This window comes from Panthera onca, chromosome E1 (assembly GCF_046562875.1).
Source record: "Panthera onca isolate mPanOnc1 chromosome E1, mPanOnc1 haplotype 2, whole genome shotgun sequence".
In the NCBI taxonomy this organism is placed as follows: domain Eukaryota; kingdom Metazoa; phylum Chordata; class Mammalia; order Carnivora; family Felidae; genus Panthera; species Panthera onca.
The window spans coordinates 40,751,625-40,774,535 of record NC_138352.1 but is presented as its reverse complement, the minus strand read 5'-3'; the positions used below and the strand labels follow the sequence as shown (position 1 = coordinate 40,774,535).

Below are 22,911 nucleotides of genomic sequence, written 5' to 3'. Positions count from 1 at the left end.
TTTCCCCAAATTGATAAAAAGGTTTACCGTAATTCCTATCAAAACTCCAACCAGACTTTTCATAGATAGATATAGGCAACGTTATTCTAAAACTTATATGCAAAGACAGATAAACCAGAAGAGTTAAAATAATTTTGAAAAGAAGAATAACATGGGAGAACTTGTTATACAGCTACACAGATTTAGTCAGTAATCAAAATCTCCCAACAAGAAAAGTCCTGGACCTAATGGCTTTGCTATTGAATTCTACCAAACGTTTAAAGAAAAAACAAACAACTTAGACTTCATGAAACTTTAAAAATTTGTACATTAAGAGACACTACCCACAGAGTAAAAGGGAAACCCACAGAATGGGAGAAAACATTTGCAAATCATATATCTGATAAGGGATTAATATCCAAAATATAGACACGACTCTCACAATTAATTCACCAACAAAAAACCCAATTCAAAGAAGGGCAAAAGACTTAAACATTTCTCCAGTGAAGATATACAAATGGCCAATAACCACATGAAAAGATACTCAACATCATTTACTAGAGAAATGAAAACCAAAACTACAATGATACACTACCTCACGCACATTGGGACAGCTACTATAAAAAAAACAAAAAACAAAACAAAACCAAAAACACCAGGGGACACCTGGCTGACTCGGTTGGTAGAGCATACGACTTGATCTCAGGGTCCTAAGTTCAAGCCCCACATTGGGTGTAGAGCCTGCATAAGGAAAAAACAAAACAAACAAACAACAACAACAACAACAACAACAACAACAAAACAGAATGGGAGTAGTTTGGGAAAGATAGCAGAGTAGGAGGATCCTGAGCTCACCTCCTTCCATGGGCACATCAAGACAGGAGCTACATCTATGCGACTAATTCTGAAAACAACCTGCAGACTGACAGAATAGACCTTCCACAGTGAATTACAGAGAGAAAACCACATCAAAAGGGGTAGGAGGGGAGCTAAATGAGATGGAAATAAGCAATATGCCTGATGAAGAATTCAAAGTAATGATCACAAAGATACTCTCTGGACTTGAGAAAATAGTGAGAATCTAAATGAGACCATCAATGAAGATATAGAAAATATAAAAAAGAACCAGTCAGGGCTAAAGAATTCAGTAACTGAAATTTAAACATACACTTGGAGAAATCAACAGCAGATTAGAGGAAGCAGAAGAATGGATCAGCAACCTGGAAGACAGAGTAATGGAATGCAACCAAGCTGAACAGCAAAAACAACAGAGTAATAAAAAAATAAAAACAGGTTCAGCAGACTCTGTGACATCATCAAGCGTAGTAACATTCGCTGTACAGGGATCCCAGAAGGAGAAGACAGAGAGAAGAGGTCAGAAAACTTATTTGAAGAAATAATACCTGAAAACTTCCCTAATCTGTGGAAGGAAACAGACATCCAGATCCAGAAATAAGAGACCCCCCAATAAGAGGAACACAAGAAGGTCCACACTAAGGCACACAATAATTTAAAAAGTAGTGATAAAGAGAGAATTTTAAAAACATCAGAAGAAAACAGTTTACATAAAGCTATCAGCTGACTTTTCAGCAGACACTTTGCAGGCCAGAAGTGAGTGGCATGAAATACTCAAACTCAAAGTGCTGAAAGAAAAAATCCTGTGAACAACATACTCTACCCAGCAAGGTTATTATTCAGAATAGGAGCAATAAAGAGTTCCCCAAACATACAGAAGTTAAAGGACTTCATCACTAAACCAGCCTTACAAGAAATGTTAAAGGGAATTCTTTGGAAAGAAAAAAAAAGCCATAATCAGGAGTAAGAAAATTATGAAAGGAAAACAATTTCACAGGTAAATACAAACATAATAAAAGCAGATTAATCACTTATAAAACCAGCATGGAGGTTAAAGCTCAAAAGCAGTAAAGCGAATTATAAGAATCAGTCAAGTGATTTGCAAAATAGAAGGATGTAAAATATGACATTGTATTCATAAAATGTGGGGGTGGGGAGTAAAAATCTAGTGCTATTAGTATGGGCTCAAACTTAAGTGACCATCAACTTCATATAGACTGCTACATGCAAAACATGTTATAAAAGAACCTAATGGTAACCACAAATCAAAAACCTATAATAGAAAAAAATAGAGAAGAATCCAAACATAACACTAAAGAAAGCCATCAAACCACAAGGAAAAAGAGCAAGAGAAAAAGGAACAAAGAATGACAAAAACAACCATAAAGAAGTAACAAAATGGCAATGAGTACATGCCTATCAATAATTATTTTATTTAAATTATTTTATTTTATTTATTTATTTTTTAACATTTATTATTGAGAGACAGAGAGAGACAGAGCATGAGCATGGGAGGGGCAGAGAGAGGAGGAGACACAGAATCTGAAGCAGGCTCCAGGCTCTGAGTTGTCAGCACAGAGCCCAATGCAGGGCTCGAACTCACAAACTGTGAGATCATGACCTCAGCCAAAGTCGGACACTTAACCGACTGAGCCACCCAGGTGCCCCTGTTTTATTTTTTTAAAGTAAGCTCTATGTCCAACAGGGAGCTTGAACTCACAACCCTAAGGTTAAGAGTTGCATGCTTTACTGACTGAGCCAGCCAAGAGCCCCTCAGTAATTACTTTAAATGTAAATGGACTAAACTTTCAAATCAAAAAACATCGGGTGACTGAATGGATAAAAAACAAGATCCATTTATATGCCGCCTACAAAAGACTCACTTCAGAGCTAAAGATACATGCAGACTGAAAGTAATAAGGGATGTAAAAACATTTGCCATGCAAATGGAAGTCTAAATGTTGTTACCTTAGCTTTCTTTTCATCGTACAAGACAGACTTTAACAAGAGACAAAAGGACAAGGGAATATAACAATCGCCAATACCTATACACAACATAGAAGTACCTAAATACATAAAGCAAATATTAACAGACATAAAGGGAAAAAATTGACAGTAATACAAAAATAGTAAGAGACTTTAACACTCCACTTACATCCATGTAGAGATCATCCAGAGAGAAATCAACAAGGAAACAGTGGCTTTGAATGACATGTGGATCAGAGGGATCTAACAGACATATTCGGAACATTCGGCCCCAAGACAGTGGACTACACATTCTTTTCAAGTGCACATGGAACATTCCCCAGGACAGATGACATATTAGTCCACAAATCTCAATAAATTAAAAAAACTGAAATCATATTATGCAATTTTTCCAAACACAACAGTATAAAACTAACAATCAACTACAAGCAAAAATCTGAAAAAAAAACAAAAACAAAAAAACAAAAAAAAAAAAACAACAAATATATGGAGACTAAATAACATACTTAACAATGAATGGGTCAATCAAGTAATCAAAGAGGAAATCTCAAAATAGATGGAGACAAATGAAAATGAAAACACAATTGTCCAAAATCTTTGGGATGCAGCAAAAGCTGTTCTAAGAGGGAAGATTATAGCAATATAGTCTTACATCAAGAAACCAGAAAAATCTCAAATAAATAACCTAACCTTACATCTGAAGAAACTAGGGAAAAAAAAGCCCAAAGACAGTAAAAGGAAGGAAATAATAAAGATTACAGCAGAAATAAGTGAAATAGAGACTGAAAAAAAAAAAAACCACAACAACCCAATAGAACAGATTAATGACACCAGGAGCTGGTTCTTTCAAAAGTTAAACAAAATTGATAAGCCTTTAGCCAGACTCACCAAGAAAAAAAGGGAAGACTCTAAATAAATAAAGCCAGAAATGAAGGAGAAAAAAAACACACAAAGGATTATAAGAGAATACTATGAAAAATTATATACCAACAAATGGGCAACCTAGAAGAAATGGATAAATTCCTAGGAATATGTAACATTCTAAAACTGAATGAGGAAGAAGAAATAGAAAATTTGAACACTGATTACTTGCAATGAAATCGAATCAGTGATCAAAAACTCCCAAAAAAACAGAAGTCCAGGACCAGACAGCTTCACAGGTGAATTCTACCAAACATTTAAAGAAGAGTTAATGTCTATTCTTCTCAAACAATTCCAAAAAATAGAACAGGAAGGAAAGCTTCCAAATTCATTCTATGAGGCCAGGATTACCCGTATACCAAAACCAGATAAAGTCACTACCAAAAAACAAAAACAAAAACAAAAAAAAAAAAAACAAAATAAAAGAGAGAGAGAGAGAGAAAACTATAGGCAAATATGTCTGCAAAACATAGATATAAAAATCCTCAACAAAATATTAGCAAACCAAATCTAACAACACGTTAAAAAAATCATTCACCATGATCAAATGGGGTTTATTCCAGGGATGTAAGAGTGGCTCAATATCTGCAATCAACACTGATAAATCACATTAACAAGAGAAAGGATAAAAACTGTATGATAATTTCAGTAGAAGCAGAAAAAGCACTTGACAAAATACAACATCCATTCATTAGTAAAAACTCAACAAAATGTGTTTAGAGGGAACATATCTCAACATAATAAAGGCCATATACCCAAAACCCACAGCTATATTCAACAGTGAAAAACTGAGAGCTTTTCCTCTAACATTAGGAACAAGACAACAGTATTCATTCTCACCAATTTTATTCAACATAGTATTGGGAGTCTTAGTCACAGCAAACAGAGAAGAAAAAGGAATAAAAAGCATCCAAAATAAGGAAGAAGTAAAACTGTTACTATTTGCAGATGACATGATACTATCAATAGGAAACCCTAAAGACTCCACCAAAAAACTATGATAACTGATAAATGAACTCAGTAAAGTTTCAGGATACAAAATTAATATACAGAAAACTGTTGCTTTTCTACACACTAATAATGGAAGTAGCAGAAAGAAATGAAGAAAACAATCTCATTTACAATTACACCAGAAGTCATAAAATACCTAGGAATAAATTTAAACAAGGAGGCAAAAGACTCATACTCTGAAAACTATAAGATACTGATAAAAGTAACTGAAGATGACACAAACAAATGGAAAGATAGTCCAAGCTCATAGATTGGAAGAATTAATGTTGTTAAAATATTCATATTACCCAAAGCAACCTGCAGATTCAATGCAATCCCTATCAAAATACCAACATTTTTCAGAGAACTAGAACAAATAATATACTAAAATGTATTTATATGGAACCACAAAAGAGCTCTATTTGCCAAAGCAATCTTGAGAAAGCTGGAGGTATCACAATCCCAAATTTCAAGATATATTACAAAGCTGTAGTAATCAAAACAATATGGTACCAGTACAAAAAGTGACATAAAGATCAACTGGAACAGGACAGAGCTCCTAGAAATAAAGCCATGCTTATACAGTCAGTTAATCTACAATAAAAGAGGCAAGTTCATACAATAGGGAAAAGACAGCCTCTCCAACAAATGGTGCTAGGAAACTGGACAGCTACATGCAAAATAATGAAACTGGGCCACTTTCTTACACCATACAGAAAAATAAGTTCAAAATGGATTGAAGACCTAAATTTAAGACCTGAAACTGTAAAACTCCTAGAAGAAAACATAGGCAATAAGTTCTTTGAAATTGGCCACAGAAACATTTTTCTAGATATGTCCCCTCAGGCAAGGGAAACAAAAGGAAAATTAAACTTTTGGGACTACACCAAAATAAAAATCTTGCGCAAAGCAAAGGAAATCATCAACAAAATGAAAAGGCAACCTACTGAATGTAAGAAGATACTTGCAAATAATATATCTGATAAGGGGTTAATATCCAAAGTACTACATAAAGAACTTATATACTTCAATACCATAAAAACAACAAGGCAATTAAAAATGGGACCTCAATAGACATCTTTCCAAGGAAGACATCCAGATGGCCAACAGACACATGAAAAGATGCTCAACATCCCTTATCATCAGAGAAATGCAAATCAAAACTACAATGAGATCATCACCTCACACCAGTCAGAATGGCTGAAATAAAAAATACAAGAAATAACAAATGTTGACAAGACGTGGAGCAAAAGAAACCTTCCTGCACCTTTGGTGGGAATGCAAATTGGTGCAGCCACTGTGGAAAACAGTATGGAGGTTCCTCAAAAAATTAAAAATAGAGTTACCATATGATCCAGGAATCCCACTATTGGGTATTTTTTATCCAAAGAAAATGAAAACACTATGCACTCCTATGTTTAGTGCTGCATTATTTACAATAGCCAAGATATGAAAGCAGCCGAAGTGTCTACTTATAGATGGATAAAGATGTAATATACATATATATGACATCTTTTATATATACATATAATGTAATATTACTCAGCCAAAAAAAAAGAATGAGATCTTGCCATTTGTAATGATATAGAAAGACCCTAGGGATTATAATGCCAAGTGAAACAAGTCACTCAGAGAAACACAAATACTACATGATTTCACTCATATGTGGAATTTAAGAAACAGAACAAAGGAACAGCTCCCTCCACCACCCCCAACCAAGAAAAAAAAAAAGAGAAAAGAAAAGAAAGGAGAGACAATCCAAAAAAGACTTTTTTTTTTTAATTTTTTTTATTAGTTTTCTTTATTTTTGAGAGGCAGAGAGAGACAGAGCATGAGTGGGGGAGGGGCAGAGAGAGAGGGAGACACAGAATCTGAAACAGGGTCCAGGCTCTGAGCTGTCAGCACAGAGCCGGACATGGGGCTTGAACTCACAGACCGTGAGATCATGACCTGAGCCGAAGTCAGACGCTAACCGACTGCGCCACCCAGGTGCCCAAAACAGACTCTTAAATAAAGAGAACTAGGGGTGCCTGGGTGGCTCAGTCAGTTGAGTGTCTGACTTCAGCTCAAGTCATGATCTCGCAGTTCATGGGTTTGAGCCCCGCACGGGGCTCTGTGCTGACAGCTCAGAGCCTGGAGCCTGCTTCGGGTTCTGTGTCTCCATCTCTCTCTGCCCCTCCCTCCCTCTCTCTGTCTTTCTCTCTCTCTCAAAAATAAATAAGTGTAAAAAAATTTTAAATAAATAAATAAAGGGAACTAGTGGTTGCTAGATGGAGGTGGCTGGGAGGAGGGTTGGAAAAAAGGGGATCAAGAGTACACTTATCTTGATGAGCACTGAGTAATGTATAGAATTGTTTTCTTTTTAGTTTATTTATTTTGAGAGAGAGAGATAGCACACAAGTGGGGGAGAGGCAGAGAGAAAGGGAGAGAATCCCAAGCAGGCTCCCTGTATAGAATTATTTAATCATTATACTGTACACTTTTCAATAAAAAACATAATATTGCATTCTCTGGTAAACTGTTTCCAGTTATTTGCTGCCTTTACTCTAAGATTACACATTCCTATGTGATGTGCATTCTTCCTGGTATGTTCTTCCCCTTACCCTTACTGATGTTCATTTTGGTCACACTACTTTGGTTAAGTAGAAGTGACTAATGAATGCCACCTCTGAGAAGAAGCTTTAAAAGTTATAACAGTGTTTGGCCATCTCTTTGCCCTATGCCAAAAGTCTGGGATGTCCTAGGTAAGAGTCTCAGGATAAAGAGAACACAGAGCGGGGTCATAGCCAACCTTCCAAGGACATGCCTTTGTTTTTGTAAGTCAGAGACTTTGGGATTGCTTTTTCTACAGCATAACCTAGCAAAAACTGAGTAACACGGATTTAAAACCTACAAAAGTTCAGGGTGCCTGGGTGGCTCAGCTGGCTAAGCATCCAAATCTTGTTTTTGGCTCAGGTCATGATGTCATGGTGGGATCCAGACCCACATCTGTGCTAAGCATGGAGCCTGCTTGGGATTCTCTCTCTCTGTCCCTCCCTGCTTGTGAATGCGCACTCTCTTCCACTCAAAATGAATAAACGTTAAAAAAAAAAACCTACAAAAGCTCAATTTATTCCTATTTCTTTCTATTAGAGAGGAATAAGGAATGATTCCAAAAGTCCTCCCAAATCTTTACATACAACACAGAAGCCTCATTTGCCTATACAACTTCAACGTAACAAGTTTCAACTTAAATTCTGCTTATAAATCCCAAATATTACTTATTTATAAATCATATATATGTGTTTATACATGATAAACGCACTGAAATAGAAAATTTTAAATAATTGGGTAAAATCAAAATATATGGCATGAAAATATTTTTTAACAGTATGGAAACTTTTTATTCTGGCTGATTTGTGAATGAATATGTTTATTTAAAAAATAACACCATAACACTTTGCATTCAACCATTCAAAGATCAGACTCCTGGATTCAGTTTATTTGGTTACTTGGTTTAAATGGATATCATAGCTAGAGAAGATAATTTACAAAGACATGGAGATCCAAAATGAATCAGCCCATCTTAGGCTGTGCTTACTAAATCCTGATACCATCAATTTCATTTACCGATTCTAAAATAAAGATGTAATAGTATTTGCTTTAATCAGTCAACATCTCACCTGCTCTCACTACATCAGCCTTTTAATGATTCTCCTTCCATCCATTTTTGCCCTCCTCTCTCCCTCCAATCATTCTCTAGTCAGCAGTCAGGATGATCTTCCTGAAATACAAATCTCATTGTGTCATTCCACTGCTTCAAACTATTCAGTGGCTCCCTAATGCTCTTAAGAGAGAATTCAATGTATAATTTGGATAATACAAACTTACTCAAGACTTAGGTTCAAATCCCAACTTCCTATGCAATGTGAGCATCCTCACAAAGCTGCAGATTCCTCCTCAGAAAAATGGAGACACTACCTCTTAAAAGTTGTTATGGGGATTACATAATTCAATATAAAGAAGGCCCTAAGTCTTCCAAACAATGACACTGTTCTTTTCATGAGAATAATGCTACTTCTATCAATGCTACTTCATGGCATTAGGTCCCTGAACTTCCCAAGATGTCATTCTAAAATTCTTCTTCTTCTTCTTCTTCTTCTTCTTCTAATAATAATAATAATAATAATAATTCTAAGTCACTAATCAAATAAAGTAGTCACCAGATTTTCCTTAAATGATTTATCTTGGTTTCCCCCCACACTCTTATGAACATATCTTCATTTCATTTTGAAGGAAGCCACCTAACATTCAGACTACATTTACTGCCAAATAGAACATTAGGCTCCTGGTATGCAGCTCTTAGTATGTGACACGTACCAACAAACAATAACTGTGTAAACTATTGGTTAAAGAAGCCAGTACCTGCATGGCCATAGGTCCTTGGGGCATCTGAGAGCTGTAACTCATCCCTATCATGCCCTGCATATTAGGCTGCACAACAGAGACCATAGGAAATCCTTGTTGCTGCATTGGCATCAGTCCTGCTGAAAAACATAAGGGCATCATTAAAGTCAATATATTTTATAGTCTATTTTCCAAAAACTGTAAGTACATAAACAACTCGTTACTTGGGAAGCAGCACAGTTTAGCGGAAAAGCACAGGCCGTGAAGTGGGACAGACTTGAATATGAATTCCAACTCCATTAGTTAATTACTTAGCTATGAGATCTTAGGCAAGTTACAAAACTTCATCTGTAAAGCGAAGATAACAGAATTTTTGTGCATATTAAAAAAACTAATATATGACCTAATTGTGACATTTGGCCTTCAAGATGGGCTCCAGCAATCTCTGCCCTTTGGTATTCATACCTTTTGTAATTCCCTCCCTCATTGAATAGGGCTCACCAGTATAACCAATAGGGTATGGTGGAAATGACAGTGTGTAACTTCCAAGGCTAGTTCTTAAAAGCCAATATATCTTCCTTCTTGCTCTGAGGAAAGCTACTGCCACATCATAAGAATACTCAAGGGGCGCCTGGGTGGCTCAGTCGGTTGAGCGTCCGACTTCGGCTCGGGTCATGATCTCGCAGTTGACGAGTTTGAGCCCCGTGTAGGGCTCTGTGCTGACAGCTCAAAGCCTGAAGGCTGCTTCTGATTCTGTGTCTCCCTCTCTCTTTGCCTCTCCCCCGCTCATGCTCTGTCTCAAAAATAAAGATAAACATTAAAAAAAAAAAAAAAAAAAAGAATACTCAAGCAGTCCTACAGAGAATCCATGTGGCATGGAACTGAAACCTCTTGCCAAAAGGCAGCACAATTTGTCATCCATGAGAGTGAGCCATCTTGGAAACAGACGACCCAGCCCTAACAAACCTTAAGATGCCCACAGCCCTAGTTGACATCTTTACTGCAATCTCTCTGGCCCTGAGCCATAAACCACCCAAGTGAAGCCATTTGCAGATACCTGATCTGCAGACACAGTGTCAAATAATAAAATGGATTTTTAAAAAAAAGTTTTGGGGTATTTTTTACACAGCAGCATATAACTAATACAATAACACATATACTAAATAGCATGAACTCTGGATGCCAACTAGAAATGTCACTTGGTACCTCTGGGACTTTGAGTAACTTGCTTAACTTCTATGCCTCGGTTTCTCATCTGTATAACTGTTTAATACCTAATATGCTTGAAGGAATGATCTTCTTCTTGTCTTTCGTTATATGAATAGTTAATATAACATTTACCACAAATAGCCATCAGCATGACAATTAAATGATGCAATGGCAGGAAAATGATCCTGAGAATAGTATCTCCCAAATTTTTTCAATTTAGTATTCCCAAGAGGGGAGGAGACTGAAGAAACATCCCTTTGGGAATTTAATAAATACTAAATGCCTACTATATTTTAGGCACAGTTCTAGAGAGCTGGTATTCAACTGTGAATAAAATAAAATCCCAGGGTGCCTGAGTGGCTCAGTTAGTTAAGCATCTGGCTCTTGATTTCAGCTCAGGTCATGATCTTATGGTTCATGAAATTGAGCCCCATGTCAGGCTCTGAGCTCACAATGCAGAGCCTGCTTGGGATTTTCTCTCTCTCTCTCTCTCTCTTTCTTGAAATAAACAGATAAACTTAAAAAACGAAACTCCCTACCTGTGCCGAACACAAATTTCAATCCAATTTTGCATTTTATTACATCTATGTTGGTTCTAACTAGTTAAAAAAAAATTAAAGGTCTGAGAAAGTAACCATGCTTATCTTTTTTTTTTTTTTTATTTTTTTAAATTTTTTTTTTTTTTTTAACGTTTATTTATTTTTGAGACAGAGAGAGACAGAGCATGAACGGGGGAGGGTCACAGAGAGAGGGAGACACAGAATCTGAAACAGGCTCCAGGCTCTGAGCTGTCAGCACAGAGCCCGACGCGGGGCTCGAACCCACCGACCGCGAGATCGTGACCTGAGCTGAAGTCGGACACTTAACCGACCAAGCCACCCAGGCGCCCCGTAACCATGCTTATCTTGTGGGTTCCGTGTACCTTAAAGGTTACTTATTCACAGTTTAATTTTAGAAGCATGAACATCCACATTTATAAGTAACAGAAGTATTGGCATTCACTTATTCATTCAATCATTTATTCAAATATTTGAGGGCCTACTCCTTGTCAGGCATCATTCTAGGGACATGGCAGTGAACAAGTTCCAAGAGGTCCTTACCCTCATGGAACTTACATGTTTTCCCTTTTGCCTCTTTGGACCTACAGTCTTATTCATTTGAATTATTGTTATTTAATTCTTGAATGGGTAATTTAGGTATTTGGTACAACGTTTAAAAGCATAAAAGTATGCACAGTGAAAACTCTTGTCTCTCTCGTCTCCTGTTCACCTACTCATGATCTTTTGGCGACTCTTCCTGTCAGCTTCTTGTATATGCTTTGAGAAACAATCCATGCATAATTTAAAGTCTTCTAATGACTGAAAAGTCTACTCTAACATACTTCATGAAAAGAAAAAAAATCTCAAAACAATTCCAAATTCCAAAAGAAAAAATATCAGGCAATCTTTGGGGCTCTCTTCTTGCTCTGCATACAGAGTCTTACTTTAAAGTTTATAAAAATGCAAAATCTTGAGCCATGAAAATGAATAACTGTAATGCTTTCCTAAAGAACAAAAGATCTCAAACTATTCTATCCAAATCTGGGACATATCTAATTACAGATAGCTTAAATAATGCATAAATGTGAGCACAATGAAAGGAATACAACTGACTCCTGGAAAAATTTACCTGAAACTCAACCTCCATCACTGATTACAAATGGAGACAAAGTCAGTATGAGCCACTGACCACCTGCTACTGAGCCACTCGTTATCCTTCATCTCTATTGGTGATCTGGGAGTCTCTGTTTCTCCAGCAATTCTACCATAAGCAATCAACATTGGCTTTGTGAGAAGGGCCAGCTTTCAGAAGCAGACTGGTATGTGTCGGGGGTACAGTGAAGAGGGTGTGAGCAGAAAGAAGAGAAGGGCAGACATATTCTTTCTTCGACACTGTGTCCCAGTGGCACAGTACCATGAGTCAAGATTAGATCAGTTCACTATGGTTTCCCTGAAGACACAGCTAGAACTGACTTTGGTGGGGCCTTGTCTGAAACAGAGAGAAGGAATATACCCACTAAAGAAACTGAAGAGAATAAAACTGAGACTTAAAATAATTTATACCGAATCAGAATATGTGATCTCTTATATACATAAGACCAAATTCATACAGAGAAAACACGGTAGTATCAAACACTTAAAGAGGTTCTTTTATCCACTCAACAAACATCCACAGAGCCCCTATAATTTTCTATCAGCATACCGGGTGCTGTAGATACCGACTAGCATAAGACAGACATAGCCTCTGCCCTATGGAGCTAACAATCTAGAATTACACAATTTTTGAGAAATTTCAAGCATAGCTGGCATACAGGTTCAAGACTATAGGAAAATTTTACTCTATTTCGCAGCAATAGGACTTCTTTATCCAATTAGTTCCCAAGTTCAGAAACATAACAGTGAAAAATAAAAAGTTTAAAATTTCAGCTTTCACATACCTTGTGGGGGTCTTATTCCACCTGCAACTGGAAACATGAAGCTAAAAACAGAAGAAAAACATATCAGGATCTTCTATGTACAAAGATTTCAAACAAAACATGTAATTCTTTATATACACAAAAGAACTGTGGACAGGGTCCTGCCATTTGTTCTGTAGTACGATACTGAACTACCCGATAGCAACACAGATCGAACATCCACAGGACGCATGACGGCAGGCATGTCAGTGCAGGGAGAAAAGTTGTCAACTAGAAAACAAGACATTGAAACTAGTCCTGGTCTGTCACTATGTGACTTCCTTGGATTCCAATTTCTCCATCCATAAATTGAGAAGGTTGGATTATATTCAGTTTGGCGAACATTTACTGAGTAACTACTACATGAGGGAACTGAATTAGTGCACAGTCTTGTTGAAGACACGCACGCAAGCTACTAACTGCAGCATCAAATAAAGTGTGCTAAGTGCTATGAGAGGCCCCAAATACTAATAGAGATGAAAAGAAAAAGATTAATTTGATGGGTTATATCTCGGGGACTTTTGTGAAGTTATCTTTTAAACTGAACCTTGAAGAGAGTCATACTATATAGTTTGAGCAAAAGCTCTGAGGCCAGAGCTTTGTGTTTAGAGATTTAGGATTGAATATAAGATACAGGATTAGAGAAGCAAGCAGACAGTAGAGGACCTTTAAGCTGTTTGATTTTACTTTGAATATTGTATGAAGTCAGAGATTATTAATTGTGGTACAACACACGACAAAATTTTACCATTTTAACCATTTTTAAGTGTATAGTGTGTACCATTAAGTACACTCACAATGTTGTACGACCATCACCATGATCCATTTCAAGAATGTTTTCATTATCCCTAACAGACTATACCAATTAAACAAGACCTCGCGATCACTCCCTCCCCCAACCCCTGGTAGCTACCACTTTTTGTTTCTATGAATTTGCTATTCTAGCTACCTCACACTAAGTGAAATCATATGATACTTTTATACTTCATAGCTAGCTTATTTCACTTAGCATAATGTTTTCAAGGTTCATCCATGTTGTAGCAGGTATTAGCATTTCATTCCTTTTTATGGCTGAATAACAAATACTCCATTGTGTGTACATACCACCTTTTGCTTATCCACTCATCTGCTGATGGACACTTGGGTTGTTTCCACCTTTCAGCTGTTGTAAATAATGCTATGAACATTAGTATACAAGTATCTGTGTAAGTCCCTCTTTCAATTATTTTGGGCATATATCTAGGAGTAGAATTGCTGGGTCATATAGTAATTCTGTGTTTATTCTCTGAGAAACTGCCAAATTGTTTTCCACAACAACTGCACCATTTTACATTCTCACCAGCAATGCATGGGGTTCCAATTTCTCCACATCCTCACCAACACTAGTTACTTTGTTTTTGTTTGATAATGGTTATGCTAATGGGTATGAAGTATTATCTCATGATTTGGATCTGCATTTCCCTGATGTGAGAGGTTCTAAGCAGGAGAGTGAAATGATCAGAAATGTAGTTTAGGTTTTTCTAGAAACACGGTAAGGCAGAGCTTTGAAGCAAAAAGAATCAGCAAAGAAACTAGCACGATAATGTTTTTTTTTAAAGTTTACTCTGGGAGAACCTATTTATTTTGAGAGAATGTGCACGTGAGCAGGGGAGGAGCAGAGAGAGAGGGAGAGAGAGAATCCCAAGCAGGTTCCATGCTGTCAGTGCAGAGCCCAGAGTGGGGCTCAATCTCACAGACCATGGGATCATGCATGAACTGTGAGACCAAGAGTTGCACGCTCAACCAACTGAGCCACCCAGGCACCCTCTACCATAATCATCTTAATAAGAGATGAAAAGAGCTATAACCAGAATAGTGATACTGGAAAAGAGGCGGTGAATGAAAGCTATTCAAAAGGAAGAATGAAGAGGACCTGGCAATTGGCAGAATGGGGAAAAGCAGTGAAGCAGCAGAAAGAGCTGAAGACGTTGCTGAGATTCTGAGCCTGAGCAAATGGCAAGGATGGTAATACTGTTTCCCAAAAGAAGGAACCCTTGAGTAGGTTTGGGGGGAAGGGCAGTAGATGTGCATCCCTGAGGAGCGATCTAGCAGGCAATCAGAAAAGTAACTCAAGCTCAGGAGAAGAGTCCAGATCAATCTAGCTAGGCTCTTTTAACATTTATTTATTTGAGAGAGAGAGAGAGAGAGAGAGAGAGAGCGCGAGCATGAGCAGGGGAGGGGTAGAGAGAAAGGGAGACACTGAATCTGAAGCAGGCTCCAGGTTCTGAGCTGTCAGTACAGAGCCCAACGCAGGGCGGGGCTTGAACCCACGGACCTCGAGATCATGACCTGAGCTGAAGTCCGACGCTTAACAGACTGAGCCACCCAGGGGCCCATGGCTAGGCTCTTTTAAATAAAGGTTAAAAAAAAAAAAAATTAAGCTCTGGTTGTGAATGAAATAGCCAAGGGAATGTGCATATATAGGGAGACGACAACAAAGAGCAACTTGGAGAATTCTTATGGTGAAACTGAGTAGAGAATGGTCATTGAGAACCAAGGGACTTGGTTATAACTGCAAGTTATAACTAAGGAAGAACCATATTTCAGGAAGAAGGAAGTAGTTACCAGTATTTAATGCTGTAGAAAAGCTGATCAGAATAAGGATTAACAAAAAAAGATCACTGCTTCCGAAAATGCCGATCTTTGAGTAAACAGTTTTAAGAGGAGGAGAAACTCTTGGACCTGTAGGGAGAAAGGTTTAGGATACAAAAGATATGCTTAGACACAGCCTGGCAGCAAAAGGGATCTGCTTTGAAAAGGAAGAGGGACTTCTTTCTTTGAGAATGGAGGGAAAGAAAATGGAACAATTCAAGGAAGAAAACGTCTGAGTGGGAAAGATTCTTAATCTGGGAGTCAAGGATCTGAAAGGGGTTTCAGGCAATCTTTAGAATCTAGTGAAAGCTAGAAATTATTTGCCAAATTTATGTATCCTTGCATTTTTCTAGTGTGTAATACCCCCCCTTCCCAGGAAAAAGGCTAAAACCCAAACTTTCCAGTCTTTTGGCTCTAACATATTTTTAATTAAAAAAAAAAAAAAAGTTGTCAGGTGGTTTACCAAGTTCTAGTTGGACATCTATCTGACTATATGTTATTTATAGCTTTGAAGAGGATCTGAACTGTTAGCAAATTCTACTGCTGACAAGCAGGCCTGCACCCAAAGAGAGGACTTTTCTGTACTGCACACAAGATGTATTAGCTAAGTAATTTGTTAACTGGATAGAATGTTTAAACTGAAAGTTGAAATTCAGTAGTATCGTTTTTTTTAAAAGGTACTCACATACACTAAGATTTATAAACTTAGAAACAATGCATTTAGATAATCAACTTGTCAAGACTTTTCCAAATCTTAAAGATTTACAATTACCAGTATGTCTTAGTGGCTAAGTAAAAACTGGAAACTGAAGTTACATTTTTTCCAGTTCAGCCATAAATTAACTGTAAAGCTCCATGCAAACCCCTTCACCACCCTGTCCTGTTTCCCCTCTGTCAAATGAGGACACAGAACTACAAGTCTGCCAAGGTCCCAACTAAAACAATCAAATAGACAAGAATAAATGTACACACATAAAGGTTACCTTGAAAACACAAACAAAAACTGAATGAAGAACATTACTGACAAACATGATTTGCTCCAGTAATTATTTAGCAACCCAAACTCCTTAGTGACCTATGTACCATTCGTATGATTCTCTGGAATGTTTAGACTAACAGCAACGTGCTTCAAGACTGGTTGGACAAGCAGCTAAGACACTGATAAGAAAGCATAAGTTTGGCAAAAAAAAAAAAAAGCCAAAACCAACCAAACAAAAGCCCCCCAAAACTGGGCAGCAAGATGACCAACAATTTATTTTCAAAGGTAAAACCCACTATTTTTACTGATAGCCTAGCATGAAAGCAGAACTGAGGTCTACTTGCCACATGCGTACCTCACTCATTCCCCCTTTCAGGTACCTTTGCTACTAACCTGCACTTCTCAGGCATGGACTCCAGCAACACTTCCTCAAGGATCTCCCTACCTCCAGACTCTACAAGATACAGCTCATATAGCAGAGGTGAGGCGCATCTTCCTAAAGGACCATTTGATAAGGCTATTCCTGGGGTTAAAACTATGTAATGATTCCCCCTTATATGGAATTTCCTTAGTTTATATCCAAGGCCCCCTCCTGTTTCAGCACAATTTTTTTTCAGTTTTATCTCATAAATCTCATCTCCCACTTAGTGTCACAATCCATCTGGCCTATGTGCTATTCCCCTTGCGTTCAGTAGGCCTTCACATCTCCTATGACAATCCCTTGACCACTTCCTCTTCCTCCAACTGAGGCCCAGATAAAATAGTCCTTTGCTTTTGATGTGCCTTGAATCCACAAATATTTATAGAATGTTTTCTTTTTAAAAAAAAATTTTTTTTAATGCTTATTTTTGAGAGAGACAGAGACAGAGCATGAACGGGGAAGGGTCAGAGAGAGGGAGACACAGAATCCAAAGCAGGCTCCAGGCTGTCAGCACAGAGCCCGACATGGGGCTCAAACTCACGGACCGTGAGATCATGACCTGAGCCAGAGTCGGACGCTTAACCGACTGAGCCACCCAGGCGCCCCTAGAATGTTTTCTATGTTAGAATGTGCCAGAAGCAGTGGAAGAGAAAGTGGAAGAGAAAAAGATGAGGAAGCCCTTAAGGAGTTTATAAAAGAGCAGGAAAAAAATAGACAAATGATAATATCCCAGAAGGATACAGACTAATCAAGATCTTTCAACAATTTTTTCTCTGTTGTAGTTGTCTTAAAAATTTTTTTTTTCTACTTCACATCTCTTGGGTAAATTTTGCCCTTTTTATATAACTCTACCATTTATTTTAAAGTAGCCCAATCAGGATACCTATCAAAAGTAGGCTAACATTAATAAAGCTGGAAAATGCCACTGTTTTTTGTTTAGTCTCTCAGAATAGAAACAAGTATCTAAGAAAAATGGTACCTTACAGCTTCTGGATTTTCTCCACTAAAAGCTAAGAAACGATGCCTGGCTCTTCCCTTAGAAATATACTTAGGCTTGGGGCGCCTGGGTGGTGCAGTCGGTTAAGCGTCCGACTTCAGCCAGGTCACGATCTCGCGGTCTGTGAGTTCGAGCCCCACGTCAGGCTCTGGGCTGATGGCTCGGAGCCTGGAGCCTGTTTCCGATTCTGTGTCTCCCTCTCTCTCTGCCCCTCCCCCGTTCATGCTCTGTCTCTCTCTGTCCCAAAAATAAATTAAAAACGTTGAAAAAAAAATTAAAAAAAAAAAAAGAAATATACTTAGGCTACCAAAATGTTAAAAACCATACTATCCTTTCTTTATTGAGCATACAGCTTTTCAGCCCCAGAAAGTTTCCAATATATGTAACGCTCACCACACATTTTTTGAGGCAAGGATCATTTTAACTCCTTTTCCTTCTCATATATATCCTCTAGTTTTAGAAGGCAGATGTTACTCTAAACAAATTTTATAGATGAAAGAAATTTTAAAATCAATCATTCTAACTTCTATCACAACTCAGGCCACACTTATTTTTTAAAATGTGTGTTCATGGACTGGTGATATTAAAATACTGTAAACTAAGGAGAATGATCCACTCAACTTTCTGCACCTAAGGTCTTCCCCACCCACCCAAAACAGAAACCAAACCAACCAACCAAAAGAAAACCCCTGGGCCTAAAATACCAAATTCTTTTAAGTTTATATTTTTCCCAGAACTTCGTGCTATGATTAATCATATACTTGATCAAATTAATGCCACTCGAGAACATTTTAGAAACTGTTATCACATATAGAAAAGACATTATTACACATGTGTCTTCTGCAGCCAAAACCTGACTTATATCAAGTATTCATAAAAGACTGCGATGAAACAGCGTAAATCAGAAAAAGTTTTAAATCTAAAGTGAAAGATGTGTAGAGGAAACGGAAAATGGGGCTGCACACAGGTGGTTTATTCAACAGCCACTGCCTTTTTTTCCTAGCCTATATATAAACACTTGCAGGAGGTGATAATTTTAAAGACTACACTTCAGTAGTGTTTGTGACTCCAAAATTAAAACACTGCCTATCAAAAAACTAACACTTTGTTTTCCAAAAATAATTTAGGATGCTGAAGATAAAGCGCTGATTTTATCTTCAAATGTGTATGCATTATGTGTTGGCTAGCAAAACAAACTCAGCCTAGGTCATTATACAAGTGGGGTGAAAACTTCCCAGAACAAAATTATTTCCTTCAGTGATGAACTTGTCAAGTTGCAAACGTTCTTCTCCTTTATCATTCTGGATATGAGAACCACAGGCAATTACTTATATGGCAGAGGGCAGATTTGTTTAAGGTCTAAGTAAAAGCCTGGAAGCTTTGTTTTAATAACTGCGTAACTGCTGTTTAATAGTGATTTGATTTTAATAAGGAGACAAGACTTAAGAGTTACGTCTACACGAGCCCATTCAAACGTCTTCAGAATTTCCTGCTGTTTGTCGTGTGTTAAGGAGATAAAAAGGACAGAACATTCTAAAGGGGGGGGGGGGGGGGGAGACGAATAGTACACACACACCTCTTGCAAACAGCTATTCAGCTTTGTGACCAGATCTTTCCCTTTGTGAGCAGAGCCTTCCCGACTCTATCCCTGCTCAAGCCCGGCAAGCCCTGGAAAAGGGAAGTCTGGTCGCTCGGAGCGAGGCGTCGGGTTGCTGCTCTCCCCAGCCTGGCTGGGTGCCAGCTCAGCCAAGCGGACCCTCACCTCCTGCTCCTCCTCCCCGCACTGGGACGCTCTCGCTCACTGCTCGGCCCCAGCACCAGTGCCCCTGAGCCTGGGAAACAGGACACGGATGTCGGGCTCCTCCACCCACTCGGCCTAGATCCCCGAGGGACCCCTTTCTCCCGTAGCCCAGTGCCAAAGGAAAAAGGGTTCGAAGCGGGCGAAAACCGTCAGAACCTCCAAACAGTCCTCGCCCCTGCGGAGCCAGCCCTGGGACCCAACTCGGCTCTTCACACCCACCTGCCTGCCCCGGCGGCCCCCGCGCCGGCTCCCGCGGCCCCGCCGCCCCCAGCTCCCGTTCCCGGCCGCAGCGCCATCTTTCTCCGGGCCCGCCGTCGCCACCTTACAAGCAGCTGTCAGCTGAAGACAGCCACTTCCGGGGCAAAAGCCAACCCCACCAAGCCGCGAACTCGGCGACGGGGCGGGGCCTGCGCCCACGTGATCCCCCGCGCCCCAGAGGCGGAGGCCGGGGCGGTGGCCGCGCGCTCTCGCCCCGTGACTCAACCGCCCCCCGGGGTCCTCCACGTGTGTTTCTAGTTCTGAGGCTGTCTGGGCGGCTCGGGTAGCTGATTCATTGTCTGGCAAGGCTCACTGCAGGGCCCGGCTGGCGGCCCAGCGGTAAAGCACTGTCGTTCCTCAGTTTGAAAAAGCACCTTGTTGGTTAGTGAAGGGAAGATCGAATCCTGCTTTGAAAACTGCAATGATGAGTGCACGGGTATTCCTTTATGATTTTTACCCGTAAAGAATAGATGGATCCTGGACGCTCCTTTGATAGCTTCACAGCGCTGATGAGTGATCATCTCTCTCCCCCAGAACCCGGCAGCTTCCATTTGGTACCCACCCCAGAAGATGAAGGTATTTAAATTTTAACTTAGTAAAGCAGGCTAACTCAAATAAACCCAACCCATGTATAAACCTCCAACGTGCTTGTGTTTGGTTCTGCCACCAAGCCACCCAAAATCCGCTTTCCCTGTACTTGCAAGCAGGGCAAAACATCGGTGTTTGGAAAGCAGGTCATCATTATTCTGAACCCACCTGGGCATATTTTTACTTTTATTTTTTTTCCCCTGTGCGAACTACTGTGAGTAAAATACAAAAGTCCAATGTAAACTTTTTCAAGTCTTAAAGCAGTTTGCTTATTAGCAAGTAGTGGATTAATTATAACTGGCTTTATCTTTCACTCTTGCCTCAGGTGTTTTACAAGGAAACCACTTTTTTTTTTACGGTTTATTTTTGAGAGAGAGCACGCGCACACGCGGAGCTAGGGAGGGTCAGCGGGAGGAAGACAGAGGATCTGAAGCGAGATCTGCTCACTAAGCAGAGCCCGATGCCAGTCTGGAACACACGAACTGTGAGATCATGACCTGAATGTAAGACGGATGCTTAACTAAGTCACCCAGGTACCCCCAGGGAAACCATTTATAATAGTTATCCTTTATTGGGCACAAATCATTGGTGGGGAGCCTTACTGCATTTTTTCAAATCCTCAGTGGCCCTAAGAGTTAGTATTGGAATTTTACAGATGAGAAAACCAAGGTTAAAAGAAGTTGTAATTTGTCCAGGTCATAGAGCTGTAAAGCAGCAGCACCAGGATTCAAGCCCACATGTTTCACATAAAAGTCCTTGCTCATTTCACTAGACCAGCTATTTGTTATCACCTGTTCTCTTTTCATAACTAATTTCATTCCTCCTCTTTAGGCAAAACTGAAATTTGTGTAGCATATAGTTCCAAATGACATAAATATGCTAAATTCAGTATGAATCCGTTGACAAACCAAGTTGATGTCGCCACTGTTATTTAAGGATGGGTAGTTACACAGAAGAAAATAGTAAAAAAAAAAAAAAAAAAAGAAATAAAGTCAAATGAAGGGACTATATGAAGGATCAAGATGTGATCTCTTGTTTCTGCCTGGATACTTTGTTCTCCTTTGCCTGTGGATTCCTACATCTGCTAGACTCAGCACAGGATGTCAGCCTTCCATGACATGTTAGATGCCAATCCTCCCTTGCTTCAGCACCTTGGCCTTACGTCTAACACAACATTTGCCACACTGTTTGTTCCCTTACTTTATAGCCACTGCTACACTCTAAGGGCACAGACTGTGTTATTAAGCTTTGTATTCCTCACCAAATATATCATGTTTGTTTAAGGAATATTTGGCAGGAGTTTGTAACATGTCAGGCAGAGCCGGGTCCTTCCAATGTTGAGACATAGTTGATATTACCCCCATTTCATACATGAAAAAACAGAAGCTCTGAGAAATTAAAGAACCTATTCGAAGTCACACAGCTGGCAAAGAGGTGGCACCATCACAACTACCTCCAGGATATATAGTGTCAAGGATGTGTTTGCAAGAACAGAGAAAAATCACATGCTTGTAAGTTATTTTTTTGCACCTTATAGCAAATGGTCTCCATTTGCATAAATTCTGAAGGTGAACAATTTGTCTCATTTAAAATACTTAAGTTGGAATCTACCTGTTCTGACTTTCGAATAAAAGGCTGACAATAAAGGAAATTATTAAGTGTAATTCAAATGCTACTAAGCTAAGATTATTTAAATTATAGTACTGTAGTAGTACTGATAACTAGCAATCTTCTCAGATGCCACTCTAAGTACTTCACATGTATGGAGTTGATTTTTTATTCCAGCTGTACAAAACTAGCAACTAAGAAAAATCTGCTAAGAGTGAATAGTCTCCATCACTATATAACCTTAATTCTTTAGCTTTGGCAGAGACCTGTTTACTAAATGGATACAGGGCCATAAAACCTCAGGAAAGACAAGCTGTAAGAGAATGCAGCCACAGGTATATCAAGTAACAGGAACATTCTTCCTTATCAGGATAAAGTGTTTATCAGTTTTCGAGCAAAGTAATCTTGAGTGGAAAGAGACAGGAAAGGGCATGATTAAGTGATAGAAAATGGAAGAAAGAAAGGGAGAGGCTGACCATAATCTCGCAGTTGCAACACTATGACAAATAAGGTATACGCTATCTTACCAATGAGGTAGAAGGATATTTAATAGACCAAAGAATTTAAAATCCTAGGGAACTTGAATAATCAGCCACAGAAGAGGCTGTTTGTTGTGGCTCATGCCACAAAATGCCATCAACAAAGTAAGAAATAGTAAAATAAAGAGAGCAGTAGATGGTTTAATCTTGGTAGACAGCCTGTGCTGCTTCTTGTCTAGCACCCTCCCCTCCTCAAAAAGTGAGGGTGGAATGGGTGGTGGTGGTAGAAAGGGGCATTCAGTCTCAAGGCTTTACTTTTTTTTTTTTTT

General features: G+C 38.9%; 1 protein-coding gene across 15 annotated transcripts in view; it reads right to left on the bottom strand.

Moving 5' to 3' along the window:
• The window catches only part of SYNRG (synergin gamma), a 93,622-nt gene extending 73,583 nt beyond the window's left edge, over nt 1–20,039 (bottom strand). For 7 of the 15 annotated variants that reach the window (XM_078437434.2, XM_078437439.2, XM_078437440.2 and 4 more), the window contains exons 1-3: nt 19,869–20,037; nt 12,803–12,843; nt 9,136–9,257 (exon numbers count right to left, since the gene is read on the bottom strand). In XM_078437434.2, the coding sequence (XP_078293560.2) occupies nt 9,136–9,257; nt 12,803–12,843; nt 19,869–19,945 (240 nt within the window). In that variant the 5' untranslated portion in view covers nt 19,946–20,037. Of the gene's footprint in view, nt 1–9,135; nt 9,258–12,802; nt 12,844–19,868 lie in introns of all 15 variants that reach the window. The other 8 variants (XM_078437444.2, XM_078437445.2, XM_078437451.2 and 5 more) reach the window with 5 other exon arrangements.
• Between the last annotated feature and the right edge of the window lie 2,872 nt (nt 20,040–22,911).